The 18,781-nt window shown below is 64.6% G+C and overlaps 1 protein-coding gene across 5 annotated transcripts in view; it reads right to left on the reverse strand.

Moving 5' to 3' along the window:
• The window catches only part of MTA1 (metastasis associated 1), a 34,739-nt gene extending 17,045 nt beyond the window's left edge, over positions 1 to 17,694 (reverse strand). For 4 of the 5 annotated variants that reach the window (XM_086708580.1, XM_086708577.1, XM_086708576.1 and 1 more), the window contains exons 1-3: positions 17,544 to 17,694; positions 4,595 to 4,662; positions 399 to 492 (exon numbers count right to left, since the gene is read on the reverse strand). In XM_086708580.1, the coding sequence (XP_086564706.1) occupies positions 399 to 492; positions 4,595 to 4,662; positions 17,544 to 17,571 (190 nt within the window). In that variant the 5' untranslated portion in view covers positions 17,572 to 17,694. The remainder of the gene's footprint in view (positions 1 to 398; positions 493 to 4,594; positions 4,663 to 17,543) is intronic. The other variant, XM_086708579.1, reaches the window with a different exon arrangement.
• Positions 17,695 to 18,781: the final 1,087 nt, after the last annotated feature.

Genomic DNA, 18,781 nt, shown 5'->3' on the forward strand with positions numbered 1-18,781 from the left:
AAACCTCCTGGCCAAGTGGAAAGGAGTGAGGTGTAGCGGGACCAGCAGAGTCCTCGCCCCCGCCCCCTGCGGCCCCCTCCCACCTGGCCTCCCTGAAACATCCCAGGACGGCTCGATCATATCAGGAAAAGTCCTGCAGCAAGCACACAGCAGCCCCACCTTTCAGAGAAGGGGACCCCGGGGGGACGAGCACAGAGACCCCATGCACCCAGAGCGCAGGTTACAGCTACAGGACAGGTGGCCTCACCAGCCCAGGACCCCACGAGCCGACCCAGGGAGGGGCGGGGGAGGTGGGGGCCAGCCCAGGGGGAAGCAGGAGGGGAAGGTGGGGGCTGGGCCCAGGGGGAGGGGGCGGGGAAGGTGGGCCCCCGCGCCCTGCAGGAAAGGCCCAGACTCACTGGCGTGCTTGTCGGCCAGGGCGATGAGGGTGCTGGAGATGTCCCGCCTCCGGTAGAAGCACACCACCTTGGCCTCCACGTTCCCGTTGGCGGTCTGGAACAGCAAGGCAGGGTCTGAGGACTACCCCCCACCCCCCACCCCCCACCAACTGACAGCGCCCCCAGCAGGGCCGACTCTCACATGGGACCCTGAGTGTGACCAGGAACAGGCCCATCACAGGAGGGGCCGTGCCCGGGAAGATACGGGGCAGTGACACCTCCAGCCGGCCGGGGACGGGTTGCACAGACCTAAGCCCAGCCTGTGTCCCTCCCCTCCAGGTCTGTTTCCCCCCCATCCCCCTCTCTGTGCCCCTCCCCTCCAGACCTGTCTCCCCTGCCAATCCCCTCCCTGTGCCCCTCCCCTCCAGGTCTGTCTTCCCTCTCTCCCCACTGTGCTGTCTCCAGGACACAGGTGGACCCCAGCCCACCAGCCGGGGCTCACTTCTGCTGGTCTCCGTGTCCCTCCCCCAGGCCTTGCTTGCTCAGGGCCAGCAACTGGTGGACATTCGGCCAAAGGCGGCTGTGCCTCGGCTCCTGGAACACCCTGCCTTTCCAGCACCCCTCTGGGTGTGACCAAGGCCAGCTGACCACTGACCCCGGTGCCAGGGAGCAGCCCCCAAGGGGCTGGGAGCAGCTGATGCGTGCCCCGGGGACGATGCTGCCATCCCAGGGCTCAGAGGCGCCTTCAAGGGCTTTCAAAGACTTTGGCCAACACGGGAAGAGAGCAAGACGCTGAGGGAGTCTGCTGGGTTAGGGTTAGGAACAGACCCTTCCTCAACTAACGGGAGCTTCCAGAACCTTCAGTGACACCAGGCTCATGACCACCACTCCAACCTTCCCAGGGTGCTGCGTTCTAGCGTTTACATCCTGAAACGAAGTCGTCTCTAGGTCGAGTGTGGACCGTCCGGCTCATTCCACGGAGCCAACAGCCTTTTAGGAAGTCTGGTGATGTGTCACACGCTGAGCCCCGGGCACTCCCCGAGGCTAGGAGACCACCCTCTGCCTAGGAGAACCGACCACCTTCCAGGAAAGCAGGGTAGCTGCGGCGAACGCTCCCTGGAGCCCGCGGACGCCCTGGTGTCCAGAGCGCGCCGCGTGCCCCACGGCAGTCACGCCCTCGTGAACGGCTTCAGTGCTGGGAGACGCTTAAAGCCGCCTCGGCCACGGGGCCCACGTGGAACAGTGTCTCCTAGAAATGGTTCCCAGGATGGCCTGCTGGGCTCCAGGTGAGGAGACGCCTCACGGGGACTGCCCGTCAGGGCCGCGGCAGCGTCAAGGGCGAAGTCTGACACGACAGCCACCGGACCTGTGAGCTCGGGAGCGGCGCCCCCTCATCCGTGGGGCCGGAGGGCGGCCCGCTATCTTCAGGGCCCAGGTCCACCACGGAGCTCGCCTGGCAGGGTCTGTGGGGCGCAGCCCTCGGCCCCCACTCGCGGTGGCCCTGGTGGCCCGGCCCAGGCCCGACCCTGGAGACCCAGCACGTGCACGCCTCTCCCCCACACGCCCAGGAGGATGGCTGGCAGCTGGGGGGCAGGGGCTCTCCGCGTGGGTCCCAGGCCCTCCCCCTTGGGGTCCGTGACCCCTCTTCGTCCACCTTCTGTGCTGTGCTGGCCCGACATTTCCACACCCCCCCACAAAGCCAGACGCCAATCTTCCAAAATTTGGCTTCTAATTCCAGGACGGCCTCCCCGCCAGGACCCCAGGACCGCCCCCCCCCCACCCCTCCCCGGTTCCCACACCCCGGACGCCAGGCCCCGCCCCTTTTCTTTCAAGCCCACGGTTTCCTTCAGCCCCTCCAGCCCCTTCGGGACCTAACTTCCCGTGGAGACAAAGCCAGCGCAAGAGAGACTCAGGCACGGTTCTGAGAAGAAAATGTGACAATTACTTTGAAGGTTTACAAAAGCCCAGAGTCCTGGGAGGGGTGGGGGACCTTTGTCACCCGCCACCGCACAACACAGGCTAGGCTTCATAGGAGGAGGTGTAATATCCAAGAAGAGGTCCCCAAAGAGCAGACCCCTGAACTAGTATGACCACTGCTGTGGCTTTTTTGACAGGTTTTAAAAGAAAACTCAGTTTAGAATCGTTTCCAACTTACAGAGAAGTGGGGGGGGGCGGGGGCAGTGCACTGCCCCCGCCCCCCCACCACCCTCCTGCTGATTCACCCACTCTTGTCTGCAGGTGCCAGTGCTGCCTGGGCCCCAAACCGCTGTCCCACCTCTCAGGCAGGGCCTGGGCTCACCCTCAACTCATCACCTAACCCTGGGCTCTGGCTTTATTGCCAACAGCTCCAGGTTTTACCTTCCACCTTTCTGTGGACAGGGATGTTACCCGCCCCCCCCCCCCCCCCCCCCCCCAGTACAGACAGGGCTTTTACTAAAATTCAAGGCCTTCCTTGAACACCTGACTCCCCTGGGCCGTTCCCCCGTGACCACACCCAACGGACAATGTGGGGAACACACCAGGGACGCATGGGGGACACTGCTCTGGGGTCCAGGGCCGGGGGGGGGGGGGCAGTGGCCAGGGTGGGACCACCAGGGAGGGCCTGCAAACCGATCCCCTTGCAGCCCCTGCTGGGACCCACTCGCCTGGCCCCACTCTGAGTGGCTCCAGAATCCACTCCGGTCAGGCCTGAGTCCCACGTTCCGTGGGGCGGCAGGGGGAGGCTGATAGGGGCTGAAGATGCGTCCGAGCCCGCAGGCCACCCCGTCCTTTTACATGTGATCCCGGGCAAGTCTCTTCGCCACCCCCCCCACCTTGACCTGACCTGTTCTCCCACCCCATCGGGGCCCCTGTCCTTTTACAGGTGACCCCAGGAAGGTCTCTCTGCCCCCACCCGGACCTGACCTGTAAGGGGGTCCACAGGCACACAAACACAGGGGTCCGACCAGGCTCAGAGCTGACAAACATCGGCAACCGCCCCTGCTCTTGTCGGTGCCTCCCGGTCACACAACGGGCTCTCCATGTCGCAGCCCAAGCGAGGGGCGGGGACTGCGCCAGCCCGCTCAGCGAGGCCACCTACAGCCATCTACAGTCACCTGCCCCGGGCTGCAAAACCCCCTGTCAGTGGCAACTCCAGCTGGCAGCCTGGGGACGTGGGGGGGGGGGGGGGGGGGGGGGGGGGGGGGGGGACCCCCGCCTCCCCCCCCAGCCACGCGCTTTTGCGCGACTGCCCCCTAAGCAACCTCTCTCTGTTGCTTCCTTGTGACCCAAGTCAGCACAAGCTGACACGTGTGGGTGGGTGACCGGCTAAGGATGCCGCCCGCCCCTCCTCCTGGGGCCCCTGCCGCTGGGGCCACTGTGAGCAGGTTCCTGCCAACGAGGCGCCCGCGGGGCACAGGGCCCGGCAGCACAGTGGCCTCAACACTTCCCGGTCGCCCGCCCTGGACTTGAGACCTGCGGACCTGGCCTCAGGGCACAGGCTCCCCCCCCCCCCCCCCCCCGCGGTGCTGCCACTGCTGGAGGCTCTTGGGGCCACAGGTGCCCCTAAGTCTGGCCTTCTCGCCCCTCCCGCCTCCTGCCAAGCATCCCAAGCCACGCTGCCACCGAGCCTGAGGAAAGCAGCTTCGGGGAGGGCCTCGAAGAGCACAGCAAGGTCTTCCACGGCCAGTAAGCGACCGCCGCAGCCCTGCCCCCCAGGAACCAGGGAAGGGAAGGGCCCACAGGGCCAGGGAGTGCCCTGACCCGATGCCCCTGCGCCGTGACCGCAGTGGACGCGCGGGAGGCGTGGGCCCAGCGCCCGGCTCCAGAAATGGCCTTGGCCCATGCCCACCCAGCCTGGGAGGGCCTGCCAGAGGCTCCAGGGACGTGGATCGAGGGGAGGACGGTGCACGTGAGCGGGAAGGAGGCAACGGATGGGCAGGGCCCACAGGGGACAGTGGCTGCCCAGGCAGCTTCCTTCCTTGTACGGCGGGGCCTCCGGAACCTCCAGCCCAGACACCGCTGGGACGCTCCTGTCCCGTTTGAGCCCCTGCTAGGCACAGCCGTCACAAGGCCACGGGGGCGCCACCGCCCGACTCTCCAAGCATAGGAACCGGTTCCAGGCAAGTGAGCCTCGGTACAAAGCTACCAGAGGGTCTGTGGCCAGCCCCAGAGCCCCCCGCCAGCAGGACCCCCAGCATGCACGCACACACACGCACACACACGCATGCTCACACTACCTTGTTGAGTTCCTCGATTCTGCGGATCAGGTACGGGTTGCTGGAAGAGTTCTCGAAATAGACGTAGTCTGCAAACAGGAAGAGAGAGTGTCACCCACAGCACTGAGCCCTGGGGAGCAGAGAACAGGAGGACACAAAGAATATGGGGTCCACACCATCCCAGCGGGGAGAGGAAGTAACCAGAGACATGTCAGCAGGTGCTGCGCACGGGCTCAAGACGAGGTAGGAGGGGGCCGCCCCAGACAGGAGCCCACCCCCAACCCCCATCCCTGGGGCCCTACACCAGCCGCCCACCGGGAGCTCTATCCTCCCAGGAGGGGCTAGGGGTACCACACTGCAGCTCTGCCCTGGGGACAGCTTCCCACGGGCCACTGCTGCCTGAAAGGTGGGCCCTGAGTCACACAGGCTGGGCGGGCAGGACAGCCAAGCACGGCCACCACGAGCCCCAGAGACCATGGCAGCATGCTGGGCGGGGGGCCACCAGGCCCCTGCATCTCCTCCCCCTGCCCCGATGAGCCCCTGGCAGCGAGCGGAGGCCAGGGCCTGGGGTGAGGATGGTGTCAGGCACCAGAGGAACAAGGCCCAGACGAGCTACCACCACCCGGCGGGCCCCCCAAAATGCCAGGTCAGCACGGGCTTCCCTCAGGCTCCATCTCGGGGAGACCTGCCCTGGGAGGCTCACACGGAAAGCCCAGGATGGCCGTGAGACCACCGAATTGCCAGCGGGGCCCCCCGGCTGACGCCTAGGCAAGCTGGGGGAGGTTCGGCACCGGGGACGGCTCCGCCTGCCCCTCGGTGCCCACAGGGCAGGCCTGCGGGGGACGGCTGGTCGGGAGGCTCGCCTGAGCTGGAATCTGGTTAAGGCCCGGACACGGCCCAATGCCCACACTGAGCACAGATTCTGCGGAAGGACCTGGCCTGGCCCACCCGTGCGGCCTGGGACCCCGAGGAGGGGCCCGAACGAGCACGTGTCGCCTGCGGGGCTCACCGGCACAGCCGGAGGACACGGCTGCATCAGACGCGGCCGTGCCCCCACCAGAGCCCCACGGGACCAAAAGGCAAAGACACCAACAACCCAGAGGGGCATGCTCATGGGTTAGGGGAAAACAGGGGTCAAGGAGGGGCCGTGGACGGGCACGAGGTCCGCTTGGAGGGAGACGGAAATTCTCTGAATGCGGAGCGTGGCGCCGCCGCTCAGCTCGCAAAAGAGGAAACTTCAGGGAACTGCACGCTCGGAACGGGTGGATTCTACCAGGTGCAAGTTACACCTCGGAAACGCACTGTTTACACAACGGTCTCACGTTGATCTTCTAAGCTTCTGTTCTAAGAAACTAAAGAACGAATTAAACCAAAAATGTCATTCACGTGCACTCCAACCCGGAGACAGCCCAGCCGCTCACGATTCCAGCGGCCGACCCCTCCGAGGGCGCCTCCCAGGGTGGCGGGCAGGGGGCCCGGGGAGCAGGAGCCACAGAGCCCCACAGAGCCCCACACGCTCCCCGGAATTCACAGAACCGCGCACTCGAGGAGCGCGCGTGGCTGCGCGTCAGCGACGCTGCGGGTGACGGGAAACCGAGCGACGCAAGACCGCAGATAACGAGCCAAACGCAGGCCAAGTGAAAACAAGCGCGAGAGGAGGCAAAGGAAGGACGCGGCTTCACTGCAACACCGGTAAGCGGGCACACCCAGGGTGGGCTGACCAAGGAGCCAGAGACCTGAGCTAGGGACGCCGGGGCGGGGGCGGAGGCGAGGGACGGGGTGCGACGGGCACTGGGCACGGCTTCGCGCCAGGAACGGAGCCCGGGGAAGACTGAGCAACGCTTCACAGACACGAAGCCCCGAGCTCTCTGCAGAGAAGCCGGTACCCTGACGTCTGCTAAAGGAACTGGGCTCATAGATAAAACACCTTCCAAAGTCAAGCGAGAGAGTAAAAAGAGACGACAGACAGACAGACGGCCCTCCAGGCCCAGACGGCGTCACTGGGGAACCCACCAGACGCAGGAGCGGGATCTGACGCCAGCTCGTCCAGAGAGCAGACGCGGAGGGACGCGGAGGGAACGGTCCCCACCGGCCCTCGCGGCCACGACGCCAGCACCGCGGCCACGGAGCGCGGGACAACAAAGCGGCTCAAGGGAGCGGCAGCACGCCCAGGCCAGGCGTACACGGAGGGGACGATGCGTCGCAGCCACCGGGATCCCCCTGAAAACACCGAAGCCCACGGCAGCCGGGCAGGGAAGGAAGGCTGTGCGGCCGTCTCAGTGGATGCAGGACAGACACGTGCTCCCGACGAAAACTCTCTCAGGAAACTGGACATCAGGGGAAGCGTCAACCCGATAAAAGGCACACGTGGGGGAAAATCTAGAACTGACGTCACACCCGACGATGAAGAACCACGCCTTCCCCCCAAAATCAGGAGTGACGTGAGCACACCGGCTCTCCCTGCTGTGCACACTCCGTCGCCAAAGTCCGCGAGGGAGAGAAGTACAGACACCGGGAAGGGCCCTCCGTCTGCAGAAGACATGCTGTCCACACGGAAATTCCCAGAGTCCACACAAAAGCCACTGAAACGAATGAGGGTTTAGCCAGCTCCCAGAACAGAAAACAGCACGTGGACGCTACTATTCACGATAGGCTCGAGGAGCATTAAATACCTGAGTATCCATTTGAGAAAAGACCTACGGATCTCCAAACATCGAAGCCCTGAGCACGGATCTGGCAACTACAAAACACTGGGGACGAAAATGAGCAACAAAAGGGGTCACAGGTTAGGACGCAGACGCGGTCAAGGGCCAGGTGGCAAAGACCTGAGGCCTGCAGGGCAGGACGCTGCACCAGGAGTATTTTGTAGGTACGAACGCAACACTCCCACACACCTTTATCGACGAAATTAAAACGAAACAGTAATAATCAGACACAGTCTCTTATGATTTTTTTAGAAACTTTTTATTTATTTTTGACAGAGAGAGACAGAATCCGAAGCAGGCTCCGGGCTCCGAGCCGTCAGCGCAGAGCCCGACGCGGGGCTCGAACCTATAAACCATGGGATCGCGACCCGAGCCGAAGTCGGACGCTCAGGTCCTGAGCTGCCCAGGCACCCCTCAAACACAATCTTTCAGAACAACACAAGCCTACTAATGAGAAGAACTGAACTGTTTTGGGGGGGGGACCTTTTGCTTCCCCGCGGTCCAGAGTCAGCGTCGAGCACCATCCAGACCGACAGCGATGCCCGTCAAGCGCTGACGTGTGGCGCGGCGGGTGTGGCCGAGCACGGTATCTACGGGCAAGCATACGCTCTCCTGGGCACATTCACCGCTTGGAAAGCCTACGCCGAGCTCCATCAGGTTTTTCTCCTTGACGTCCTCCTTTCAGCAGACGGGAGGGCCTGGACTGTCCACACCCTGCATGTCCGCATGTCCCAAAGGAGGGTCTGGCCCCTAACCTGCTCCTGGGGGGTAACCCCGAGCCCTCGGGAGTCCCACGCCTGGTGAGCCACGGCTCACTGGGGATGCGCGGCCACACGCACACGAGGTCGGGCGGGCACGCTTCAGGCACGTGGTCACGGGCGGTGGCCAGAGAACCGAGCACCGTCCGTGGATCACCGGCGGAGGCCGAAAGCCGGATGTGCTCGTTATTTCCGCTGACTTTGGTGCGGATGCTTCTGCTGCGACCAACCGCAAGGAGGGGCATGAAGGCCTCAAGGAGCCCTGGGGCCCACAGTGGCGCAGCAGGAGACCCTCCACAGCAGGGGACGCGGGCGCTGCTGGCAGTCAGGCCTCGGAAACACAGAAAGTCCCTCGGGGCGCGAATGGGGTCCGGAAGCACTGTCGGAGCCCTAGATGAGGTCCCTGTACATGGGACCGGGGCGGAGATCTGCCTCTCGTCGTAACCAGGACGCCGAGGAAACTACCGAGAGAGGCCGGAGCTGCAGACGTGAGTTGTCACCAAAATGGCTTTACCAGCCGAAGTTCGCACACGTGCAATTTTACATAATGTTCAGATGACCTCACAAAAGACCCCGACCACGTATGCGGCAAGAACTAGTTTCCAAAGGCACACGGTGACGACGGTGGTTCAGAGCAGTCCTTCGCATCCCCCCAAACTTCAGTTTCGGCCCTGAATTTAAGAAGTCACAATAAGGAGCACCTGGGTGGCTCAGTCGGTGAAGCGTCCGACTTCAGCTCAGGTCATGATCTCACGGTTCGTGGGTTCGAGCCCCACGTCGGGCTCTGTGCTGACAGCTGGGAGCCCGGAGCCTGCTTTGGATTCTGTGTCTCCCTCTCTAGCTGCCCCTCCCCCTCTCACACTCTGTCTCTCTCAAAAATAAATGTTAAAAAATTTATTGTTTTTAAAGAAATTAAAATTTAACAACTAGGGGGCGCCTGGGTGACTCAGTTGGTTAAGCATCTGTTTCTTGGTTTCGGCTCAGGTCATGATCTCAACAGTTCGCAGGTTCAAGCCCCGCATCAGGCTCTGTGCTGACAGCACGAAGCCTGCTTGGGATTCTGTCTTCCTCTATCTCTGCCTCAAAATAAACGAATAAACGTTAAAAAAAAAAAAAAAATTTAACCGTGGCTGCGCCATGGAGCTGCCCGGCGGGGCAAGGGAGACACCAGCTTATACTTCGGACGGACAAGAATTCTGTGAACCGGGCTGCCCAGAGGTGTCCGACCGGCCGTCGGCTCAGGTCATGATCTTGGGGTCCGAGGTCAAGTCCCGCGTCGGTCGGGCTCATAGAGAGAAAACTGTTTCAGAACTGTCTCTCTCTGCCCCCAGCACCCCTGCTCTCGCACACTCTCAAAATAAATAAAAATTAAAAAAAATAATAATTCACAGAAGTGATGGTGTGTAAGTCCATGAGATCAGAGGAAGGTCACGCTGATGCATGGGTTCGATGAGGCAGGAGGGACTCACACTTGTCACCAAGTGGGGCTTGGAGCCTCGTCCACATAGTCACGTCACATGTGAGACATGGGTCCCAGACAGGGTTCCAGAGAGAAACGCACTGGGGGGGGGGGGGGGGCATGCGCGGACCAGGTGGGAGGAGGCACCGGGGTCCCGAGGTCACGCAGCCCCGCTGGTCCCGTGGGGAGCTGGCTGCGAGGAGCCGCTCCTTTGGAGACCCTGCGCTTCTGCTGACAACTGTCCACGCTGAGCTGTGGGGACGTGATGCACAGGTGCTGCCTGACCCCCGACCCCCGGTTCCCGCGAGGGGACGGTGCGGCACGCAGACCCGCGTGACTCACCCCGACCCCAGGCCGCGGGTGACCCCAGCCCCCGCCACTCAGCCCGCCGGCGTGGCTCAAAAGCAGCCAGAGGCTACCCGCAAATGAGCCAGCCAGGCAGCGTCTGAGTGACAACGCAGTGTGGACCCTCTCGGAACCCACCCACAACAGCTCGACACCACCCGACCCGCACTCCGCTGCTGCTTTTCTGTGGGGAAACTCTACGGGAGAGCCGACTTATCCCGATAGGCTCGGCAGCCGGGGAGAGGGACGAGCCCGGGAGCCCACAGTCCTGGCCCCGAGGCTGCCCACGTGGACCAGTGGCAGGAACCGTGGACACGTGGCAAACCGATGTGACAACAGAGCCAGCACGTCCAGTGAGAAAAGAAGATCATTTTTTTAATGTTTATTTTTAAGAGAATGAGTGCAAGAGGGCAGAGAGAGAGAATCCCACAGCACAGAGCCCCGTGTGGGGCTCGAACCCACGAACCGTGAGATCATGACCTGAGCCGAAGTCGGATGCTCAACCGACTGAGCCGCCCAGGCTCCGACACTCACAAGGTCAACAAACGATAATGGACACTCATGAGTGTGCCAAAAAAAAAGGTGAGAGTCCCAACCCTGAGCTCACACAAAATTTAACCTAAAATGGATCACAAACTCAAAAGTAAAACCCAAAACTATGAAACCTCTATGAGAAAACAGGGCGAGAATATTTGTGAGCCTGGGCCAGGCAGGTTTTGTGGAGGCGCCAAATACACGCATTATAAAAGAGAAGACCTGTAAGACACGCCCCTGAAAACCAGAGCGTGAAAGCAGCTCCCACAATTCAACAGGAAGAAAAACAAGCACCCTGATTTTTAAACCGGGGCAAAGGCCCGCGCACACACCCGCCCGGAGAGCAGAAGCTCAGGGCCGCTCCGCACGGGGAGGCCGCCAGCCCAGGCCCGGCACGCCCTGGGGGAGCCGAGGTGCAGCGCCGCCGGCGGGACGTGAGAGGGCCCGGCCATCCCGCCACGCAGCATCTGCATGTCACCAAGTGAAATCCGCGCTCCCGGTCCAAACACACAGCCCCGCTCCTGGGCGCTTTCATCCGGAAGTCAGGACACACGCAGAACTCAGCACGGGAGTCCACACTCATCATCGTGCAAAACTGAGGACGGCCCCGCCAGGGTCTGCGTGCCTCCAAAATTCACGTGGAAACCCTCACCCCCCCCCCCCCCGGGAGATGGTGCCGAGAGGTGGGCCTTCGGGGGTGCCTAGGTCACGAGCGGGTCCCCTCAGCCAGGAAAGCGACCTCACCAGACACCAGACCCGCTGGAGCCTGGCCCTTGGACGCCCAGTCTCCGGGCCGCGAAAAATAAATGTGTCCGTTACAGGCGGCCCCACCTGTGTCACAGCCGGAGCGGACGAAGACAGGCCAACTGTCCACTGGCTGCTGACACGGGCAGGAACGCCAGACACGTTACACTCAGGGAGGGGAGCCAGGCTCAAAACGCCGCGTACGGTGTGGCCCCACTTCCGGGACGTGCCGCACAACACAGACTAGCAGGAATGGACGTGGGTCCGCGGCTGTCGCGAGCTGGGGGGAGCAAGGGCTCGGAAAACAGACGAGAAGTTCGTGGGGCCGTGGAAATGTTCTCAAGGGCTGAGGTGGGCACACACCTGCCATCTGTCAGAGTCAAAGACTGTCCCCGAGAAAGCACTTACTCCGTACAAGCCCGACTTTAGAGAGAGTGAGCAGGGGAGGAGCAGAAAGAGAGGAGAGAGAGAGAATCCCAAGCAGGCTCCGAGCTGTCAGCACAGAGCCTGATGCAGGGCTTGACCCCACGAACCGTGAGGTCATGACCTGAGCTGCAATCAAGAGTCATGAGCCACCAGGCGCCCCTACCAACCTGACTCCAAGCGTTAGGATCCCATGCACAGGGCACGCCCCTCTGTGACTGCGCTCTACGGTGTCTGCTAATACCCAGCGGCTTTGAAGGGACACAGGGTCAGGGGCTGCCAGCCTGATCAGCACAGGACCTGGTTCCGTGTCTGCTTCCGTTCAGTGTCCGCTGCTGATTCACTCACTGAGCTCAGGGCCAGCGGCTCTCTAACCAGCACCGAAGGAGCTTTCCTGACGCAGGCGTGTTCCCCGCGAGGGACCTCGCAGCCTCCCTGCACGTACAGACACCAGACCGGATGGCACTCGAAACAATACAACGAGAATGTATGAAACCACGGTACCAGACAGGCCAGAAGGACCCCGGTTTACAGGGCACGAGGCGTCACCTCCTTCGATCCCAGCTGGGGACCTGCTCGTCGGGCACTCACTTCTCACAGCTCTGCACGGCTGCCACAAGGACCGATCTGGGCCACAGACCAACGTGGGGAGTAGGCGGAGGCGGTGGTGCGGGATCAGCAGGGACAGTGGGGACGGTGCCCGCTGAGGGCAGACCCAGAGAAGCAGAGGGTGGTCCTGGCAATGAGACCAGCCCACAGGGACGGGGGCCATGGGCAGCCGGGGGTGGGGTGGGGTGGGGTGGCAAAAGGAGGTCCCACAAGAACACGGACACCCAGCGGTGCCCGGCACATCACCGGAAGGCCCCGCCGCCCGCCCTCCACGCCCTGATTGTCAGAATCCCTCCAGAAGTGGCTCCCACCAGGTCTGTGGGGGCCGGGGACCCCTCCCCCTGGCCCGGGCTCCCCCTCTGCCCCTCCACACTGGGGACACCTGCAAGCCCAGCATTTTACTTTTTCCAAATGTGGGGATGAATCAGGAGAAACCAGCAGTAGCCGGCCAGGCACAGAGCCCTCGAGCCCCGGCCGCCACGTGGAACCTGACTCGCGTCTCTGTGTGACTCTCTCCCAAATAGTGCACAGGAGTCCCAGGACTCCCGCCTGCTAACCCTACGGGCCCTGCAAGCTGACGGCCTGGCCACCTTCACGCAGGCATCCCTCTCCCGTCCCTTCCCTGGAAGGATAGCCAGCAGCACGTCACCGTCCCCGTGGCAGTCTGGGGACCAGAGCCTGCCTGGAGGGGGAGGTACCGATGACACAGGGGCAGCAGCTGATGTCCACTTCGTGCAGGTGGCCAGATGGCGGAGGGCTCCTGGGCACCGGGCCTGAGTGGGCAGGGTCCCCCATGTTCCTCTGGACACATCACCATCCAGATCCCCCTCTGCCACCCCCTCCCTCTTCTTTGAAGATCCTGCTGGTTCTGCTGCCTCAAATGAAAGGTGAGTGGGAGTCGTGCAGAGGGTGGCTCACCACGGCCACGTCACAGGCGGCCTCCTGGGAAGTCCGGCCCTGCAGAGGGCAGGGGTCCCTGCGAGGAGGTGCTGCTGTCTGCACCCTGACCTAGGGGTTCAGCCAGGTGGGCCCTGTGGCTCGGGGCTGGGACAGGGCCAGGCGGGTGGGTTACAAGCCCTCTAAGACTTTGGACTGGACCCTCCGCTCCTCGGAAGCCGTTAAGCAGTTTTAAGCAGCGAGACAGCTTAGAAGGATCATCTCCTAAGGGGGGTCACAGACCACAGACCTGGGGCCCAGCCTGGGGGCCGCAGTGCGTGTGGGGCAGGCAGGCGGTGCCCATGGGCGCCTGAATTGGCAGCGGGGACTAGAGGGACCCTGGGATGTCCTCAGAGCCCAGCCCAGACCCTCGGCCCCCCCAAAGACAGCACCCCTGGTCCACCCGTGCACAGAGCCCTCGGGAGCCCTGAGAAAGCTGCATTCCGAGTCTGATTTGGGCCCGCTTGGCCCTGGATGGTCGGTGGGGGGACTGAGAGGACACAAGGGTCCCAGGGAAACTGGGGCCCCAGGCAGCAGAGCCGGCAGGCTGGGCAGAGGGAACAGGGGCGGCCCTCCCCTCGGACAGGGGGCCACAGGGCGCCCACTGTGCCTGGCGTGACCAGCCCCACATCCACACCTCCAGACCACAGCGCCCGCCTTGAGCTGGCGGCCCAGGGCCTGAGGGATTCCGTTCCGTGGACCGTTTACTCCAACATCCTTCATCAACAGCTTCTTTTGTGTTAAGCCACAGCTTCGTGGCCAAATTCTTCTCTCAAGAGACCTGGGAGGCCAAAGCAGGGCTGGCTGCCGCGGAGGGCCCACCCGAGGGACAAGACCGGGGGCGGCGGACACGCAGGGGCCACGAGCGCTTCCCCGCCGCCTCTGCAAGTTTGGGATCCTCAGGTGTACGGACTCCCCACCTGGTCAGAACCTTAAAGCGCAGGGACAACGGCAGAGGCACGGCTGACGGGAGGACAGGGTTCCGAGGGGCACAGAGCCCAGAGCACGGCCCCAAGGGAACACTGCCAAGCGGCCAGGAGCGCCAGCACATCCCGGCACCTTTTGAAAGTACGTTTTTAAAAGCCAATTACTACCCAAAAGAATGGGTGTTAGCTTCTTGCAATGAAAGAAAGGGAAGGAGGGGGGGAACCCCAAGGAAAAGCTTATATTCTGTCAATCAAAAAGAAATGCCCCAAAGGCTAACCATGTTGTCAGGTGGCTCACGTCCCGACTTAGGCTCTTCACGTCTCAAACCTCACTCGACACCTTTGCCTTAAGTCGCAGAGAGAAGAATCGCCCCGAGGTGCCCTCAGCCCACGGCCCGTTCCAGAAGCCTGCTGAGGCCTGGGAAGACAGACCCCGGAGGAGCAGAGGTCATGGACCCTGACCCCGCCACCCACGGCCAGGCCTCGCCTTGCCACACTCGTAGCCGCCAACAGAAGGCCTCTGTCGGCAGCCAGGTCACTTCCCTGGGAAGAGCCAGGCCCTGTCCCCTCCCCGGCTGACCCGCTCCACCCAGCTGGTCAGCTGGCACAAAGCCGCCACCCGGCCTTCGCCCCGCCCAGACCTCCTGGCAGGGCCTCGGAGCAGCCTGCCAGGTAAAATGCAGGACACCCAGATAAGTCTGCATTTCTGCTGAGGATTTTCTAGCATCTACGTGTCCTCTGCAATATTTGGGACACGGTTCTAGTCAGAAACTGCTTATGTGACATTCAAATCTAGCTGGTGTCCTACTCTCTCCTTGCTGGATCCGGCATCTCAGGAAAAGGCTCTGTTCCCAGGGTCCTGAGTGGAGATAACAAGGGGCGGGGGGGTGTCCCCTTCTCCCCTGCGGCAACCCCCGCCACACCAGGGCCGCCCAGACGGGGCCATCGGCTTGGGGCCAGAGGGCTACGTCTTCCAGACACCCCCCTCCCTAAGCAAGCGGTGCTGAAGGACAGGACACTAACCTGCCAACAACCGCCACCCCCCCCCCCCCCGCCCCGTGACCACCAGCTCTGCCAGGACCCAGGCAGCAGCGACCCCGAGACCCCGTCCGCAAACCACGAGCAAACGCCACTTCTGCGGGAACCCACAGGGGGTTCGAGTGGGAGCGTGCGGTCACACCTGCGGAGCACAGAGATCCTTGTCCGCTGGGGGAAACGGAGGCACGGGAAGGTCTGAGCGGTGGCCAGGCCCCCACCAAGTTCGGAGCCAGACAGGCCTAAAAGCCAAGCAGCCCCGCCCACACACCAAGGGTCCCAGGGGCCTGTGGCCTGGTGGGGGCTCTGCTAAAGCCCCCCACCCCAGAAGGCCTGAGCTGAAGGCACAGCAGATGCCAGTCGAGGGCCTCCAGCCCTGCAGAGGGGGAGACGATGCCCAGGGGCCCCCGACCCACCACCCCACCTTGCCCCTCTCTCGTCTGCATCCAGGGGCCAGTGCCTGTGTTCCCGTGATCATGTCTTCATTTATTCAACGGCCCTTGTGGCCCAGACAGCGTGTGGGAACCAGGTGTAAGCCAGGGCCTATGGGGCCTTGTCACCAGTCAGTGGGAGCCATGGGGGCCTTGAGCCAGGAAGGGGGGTTCTGCACTGCAGGAAGGTGGTGCCTGGAGGGTATGTACAGGGGGGGCAGGATGGAGACACTTCTCTACAACACAGGGAGGAGCCCTGAGCCGCAGCGACGGGGGCGGAGGGGGCCAGCTGAGGGAGGGGCCGGGGGCTCCTGGGATGGAGGGCCAGTCAGCCCCCGGGGGCCAGGCACCTGTCAAGGTGCCTAGCTGGCAGTGTGATGAGGAAGAACCTCTGGGGTGACACTCCAGCCTTGCCCTCAAGGTGGGAGATGAACAGCCCCTCTGTTCCAGGCCCCTGCACCCCTGCCTGCTGCCCACACACCCTGCTGCTAATAGGATGTAGGCTCCCATTCCCAGGACTGCCGCTGAGCTGGGGCGGGGAGTGGGGGGGGTACTGATGGCCAGGCAGGTGCCGTGCTGACCCACTGCACAGATGAGGGCAAGCCCAAGGTCGTCACAAGGCTGGCCCAGCTGGAGGGAGACGTGAGACCCAGGCCCCAGGGGGGCCAGCCAGTCAGTGAGGAGGGGAGACTGGGCCAGAGTCCACCCAGAGGGTTCTCAATCCTGACATACTCCACCAAAGGAGGGCGACCAAGCATCTGGAGGTCTCGGGAAGGGTGGGCACCAAAGGAATGCGGGGGCAGGAAGGGCACCCCGCCTCCCTGTGGAAGTGCCGAACGAGGACAAGCCCGGAACCCCAAGGAACAAAGTGGGGCCCAACGCTGGGGGCTTCCAGGACCCAAACCAAGGAAGTGGGGGAAGCCTCCCCCAGGGCCCCAGCCAACTCAGCACCACCCCCATCCCCACCCAGGGCTCCTTGCCTGTCCCCAACCCTTGCAAAGCACCTCTTTGCTGGACTGGGGCAACAGGAGGCGGTGAAAAGTTTTGGGGTGCATCGGAAGTGTGCTCAGGGTAAGCGCAGCCTGCTGAGGGCCCCACAGAGGGAATCCTGCTGGGGGAAGCCCCCAAGCACAGAGCGGGCCCTCCTGGGCTCCCAGGGAGGAATGTGGCCCCGGTATGGGGCTCCCCACCCCTGCACTGGAGCCAACCAACCCCCAAGGCCCTCCACACCGCAAACGCCCGGAAACTTGGTCCGGTGGGTGGGTGGGGGGGGGGTGGGCAGCCTGAACCTCCCAAGACCATGTGCTCCGGCTCAGGGGGAGGGGGGCTCAAGCCAGCCCCAGCCGCAGGCTCTCAGGCCCACCAGGCCCAAAGGATGCTCAGCGCTGCCCAGCGTCTCCGGTGCCCGGGGCCCAACAGACCAGCCGCTGGGCCCCCAACAGGTGGGCAGAGCCCCCGCCTCCCTGCAGCCCGCTCGGCCACCACCACCCACTGGCCCCCGTCGGGGCCGGGCCCAGGGGCCATTTCGGGTTGCGGACTGGGGCGAGCGGGGCCAGGGCAGAGGTGGCGGCGGAGGAGCAGGCCGCTCAGAAAAGATGGAGTGGGAAGGGGAAGGCGGCGAGGGCGGGGGTGCCGCGGGGAGCGGGGTGGGGGGGGGGCCCGCTGGGGTGGGAGGAAGGATGGTCGGCGCTGGGGCGGGCCTGCGGTGGGGGAGGGGTGCAGGGGTGGAGGGAGGGGACCAGAAGTGGGCCGCGGGGGGGCCGTGCGGCCGGCGCGGCGGGCGGAGCGGGTGGGGGGAGGGGATGGAGGAAAATGGGGGAAGGGGAGGGACGAGACGGGGGCCCGGGCAGGGGTGACGGGGGCCCGGGGTGGAGGGGGGGCGGGGGGGGAGGTGGTGCTGGCGCGGGCCCGGGACAGCGGTGTGGGGCCGGAGGCCCGGGGGGCCGGGGGCAGGCCCGGGGGGCCGGGGGACGGGGGGGTGGGGGCGGCCGGCGGGGACCGGGGGCCGAGCCCGGGCCCGAAGCGCATAAAGGCGGGCGGCGGGCGGCGGCGGCGGCGGCCTTACCTCCGACCCTGTACATGTTGGCGGCCATGTCCGGGCCGGCGGCGGCGGAGGGCCGGGCGCGCGGGGGCGCGGGGCGCGGGGCCTGGAGGCGGAGGCGCGGGGCGCGGGGCGCGGGCGCGGGCGGGGGGCGGGCGGTTTAAAGGGGCCGCCGCCGCCGCCGCCGCCGAGGCCGCCGAGGCCGCGCAGGGACCGAGGGCCGCGGCGCGGGCGGGAGAGGAAGAGGAGGAGCGGCCGCGGGCAGGGGAGGGGCCTCGGGCGCCGCCGCCCACCGCGCGGCCGTTACCCGGCCGGCCCTCCCCGCGCCGCCGCGCGCCCCCCGCCCCGGGCGCGTCCTTCCGGCAGCCCCCGGCGCGCCGGCCAGGGTGAGCCCTCCCCGCGCGCCCCCTGCTCGGTGGGTCCTCCCACAACCCGCCCGCCACCCCCACCCCCCCGCCCCGGGGCTTCCCTGTGCCTGGGTCTTCCTGGCATCCCCAGCGCCCCTTACCCGGGTGGGTCCTGCCCCTGCACCCAACCTGCTCTCCCCTCCCCAGGTGGGTCCTCCCCGTGCCTCCACACCCGGGCCCTGCCAGCATCCCTGGCGCCCCTTCCCGCAATGGCCATCACAGCCTCCACGCTGGTCCAGAGCCCCTCCCAGGGCCTCCAGCCCCCTCTCTCCCACTCTCCCGTCCCTGGAGAAGGTGGCTCTCCCAAGTCCCCCCGCCCCGCCCCGCCCCCCCCCCCCCCCCCCCCCCCCCCCCCCGCCCCGAATCCCAGCCGCCCAGCCTCAGCCACATGGCCCTGCTGCTGCACACCTCCCTTCCGGGCCTGGCTCTCTCCACCCACCCCAGGGGGGTCTTTGTCTCTGCCCTCACTGCCCAGCCCCATGGCCATGCTTGGACACTGGTGATGCCCCCATCCACGTGGGCAAGTTCCCCGGCTGGTGCGGCCTCCCTGAACTGTGGCCTCATGAAAAGGCCAAGCCCAGTCTGCCGCCCATGAGGTTGGGGAGGTGGGCCCTGAGGCTGGAAGGACCGCCTCTGTGTGGAACAAGGTACCTGCTTCTCTTTCTCAGCCCCCCTCAGGACCCTAACTGGGCACGTGTGTGCTTGTCACTTAAGGTCCAAGGATTGTGGAGGATGCAAGGCTGGTGGGCCCAGCCTGAAAGAGCATGAGGGGGAGGGGGTGGCATCCCAGGGGGAAAGAAGCAGGTGTCCCAGCCGAAGTTTGGAGCCAGGAGCGACATCACTCTTGAGGGACAA

Source organism: Puma concolor, chromosome B3 (genome assembly GCF_028749965.1).
Source record: "Puma concolor isolate L17-30 chromosome B3, mPumCon1.1.hap2, whole genome shotgun sequence".
NCBI lineage: Eukaryota > Metazoa > Chordata > Mammalia > Carnivora > Felidae > Puma > Puma concolor.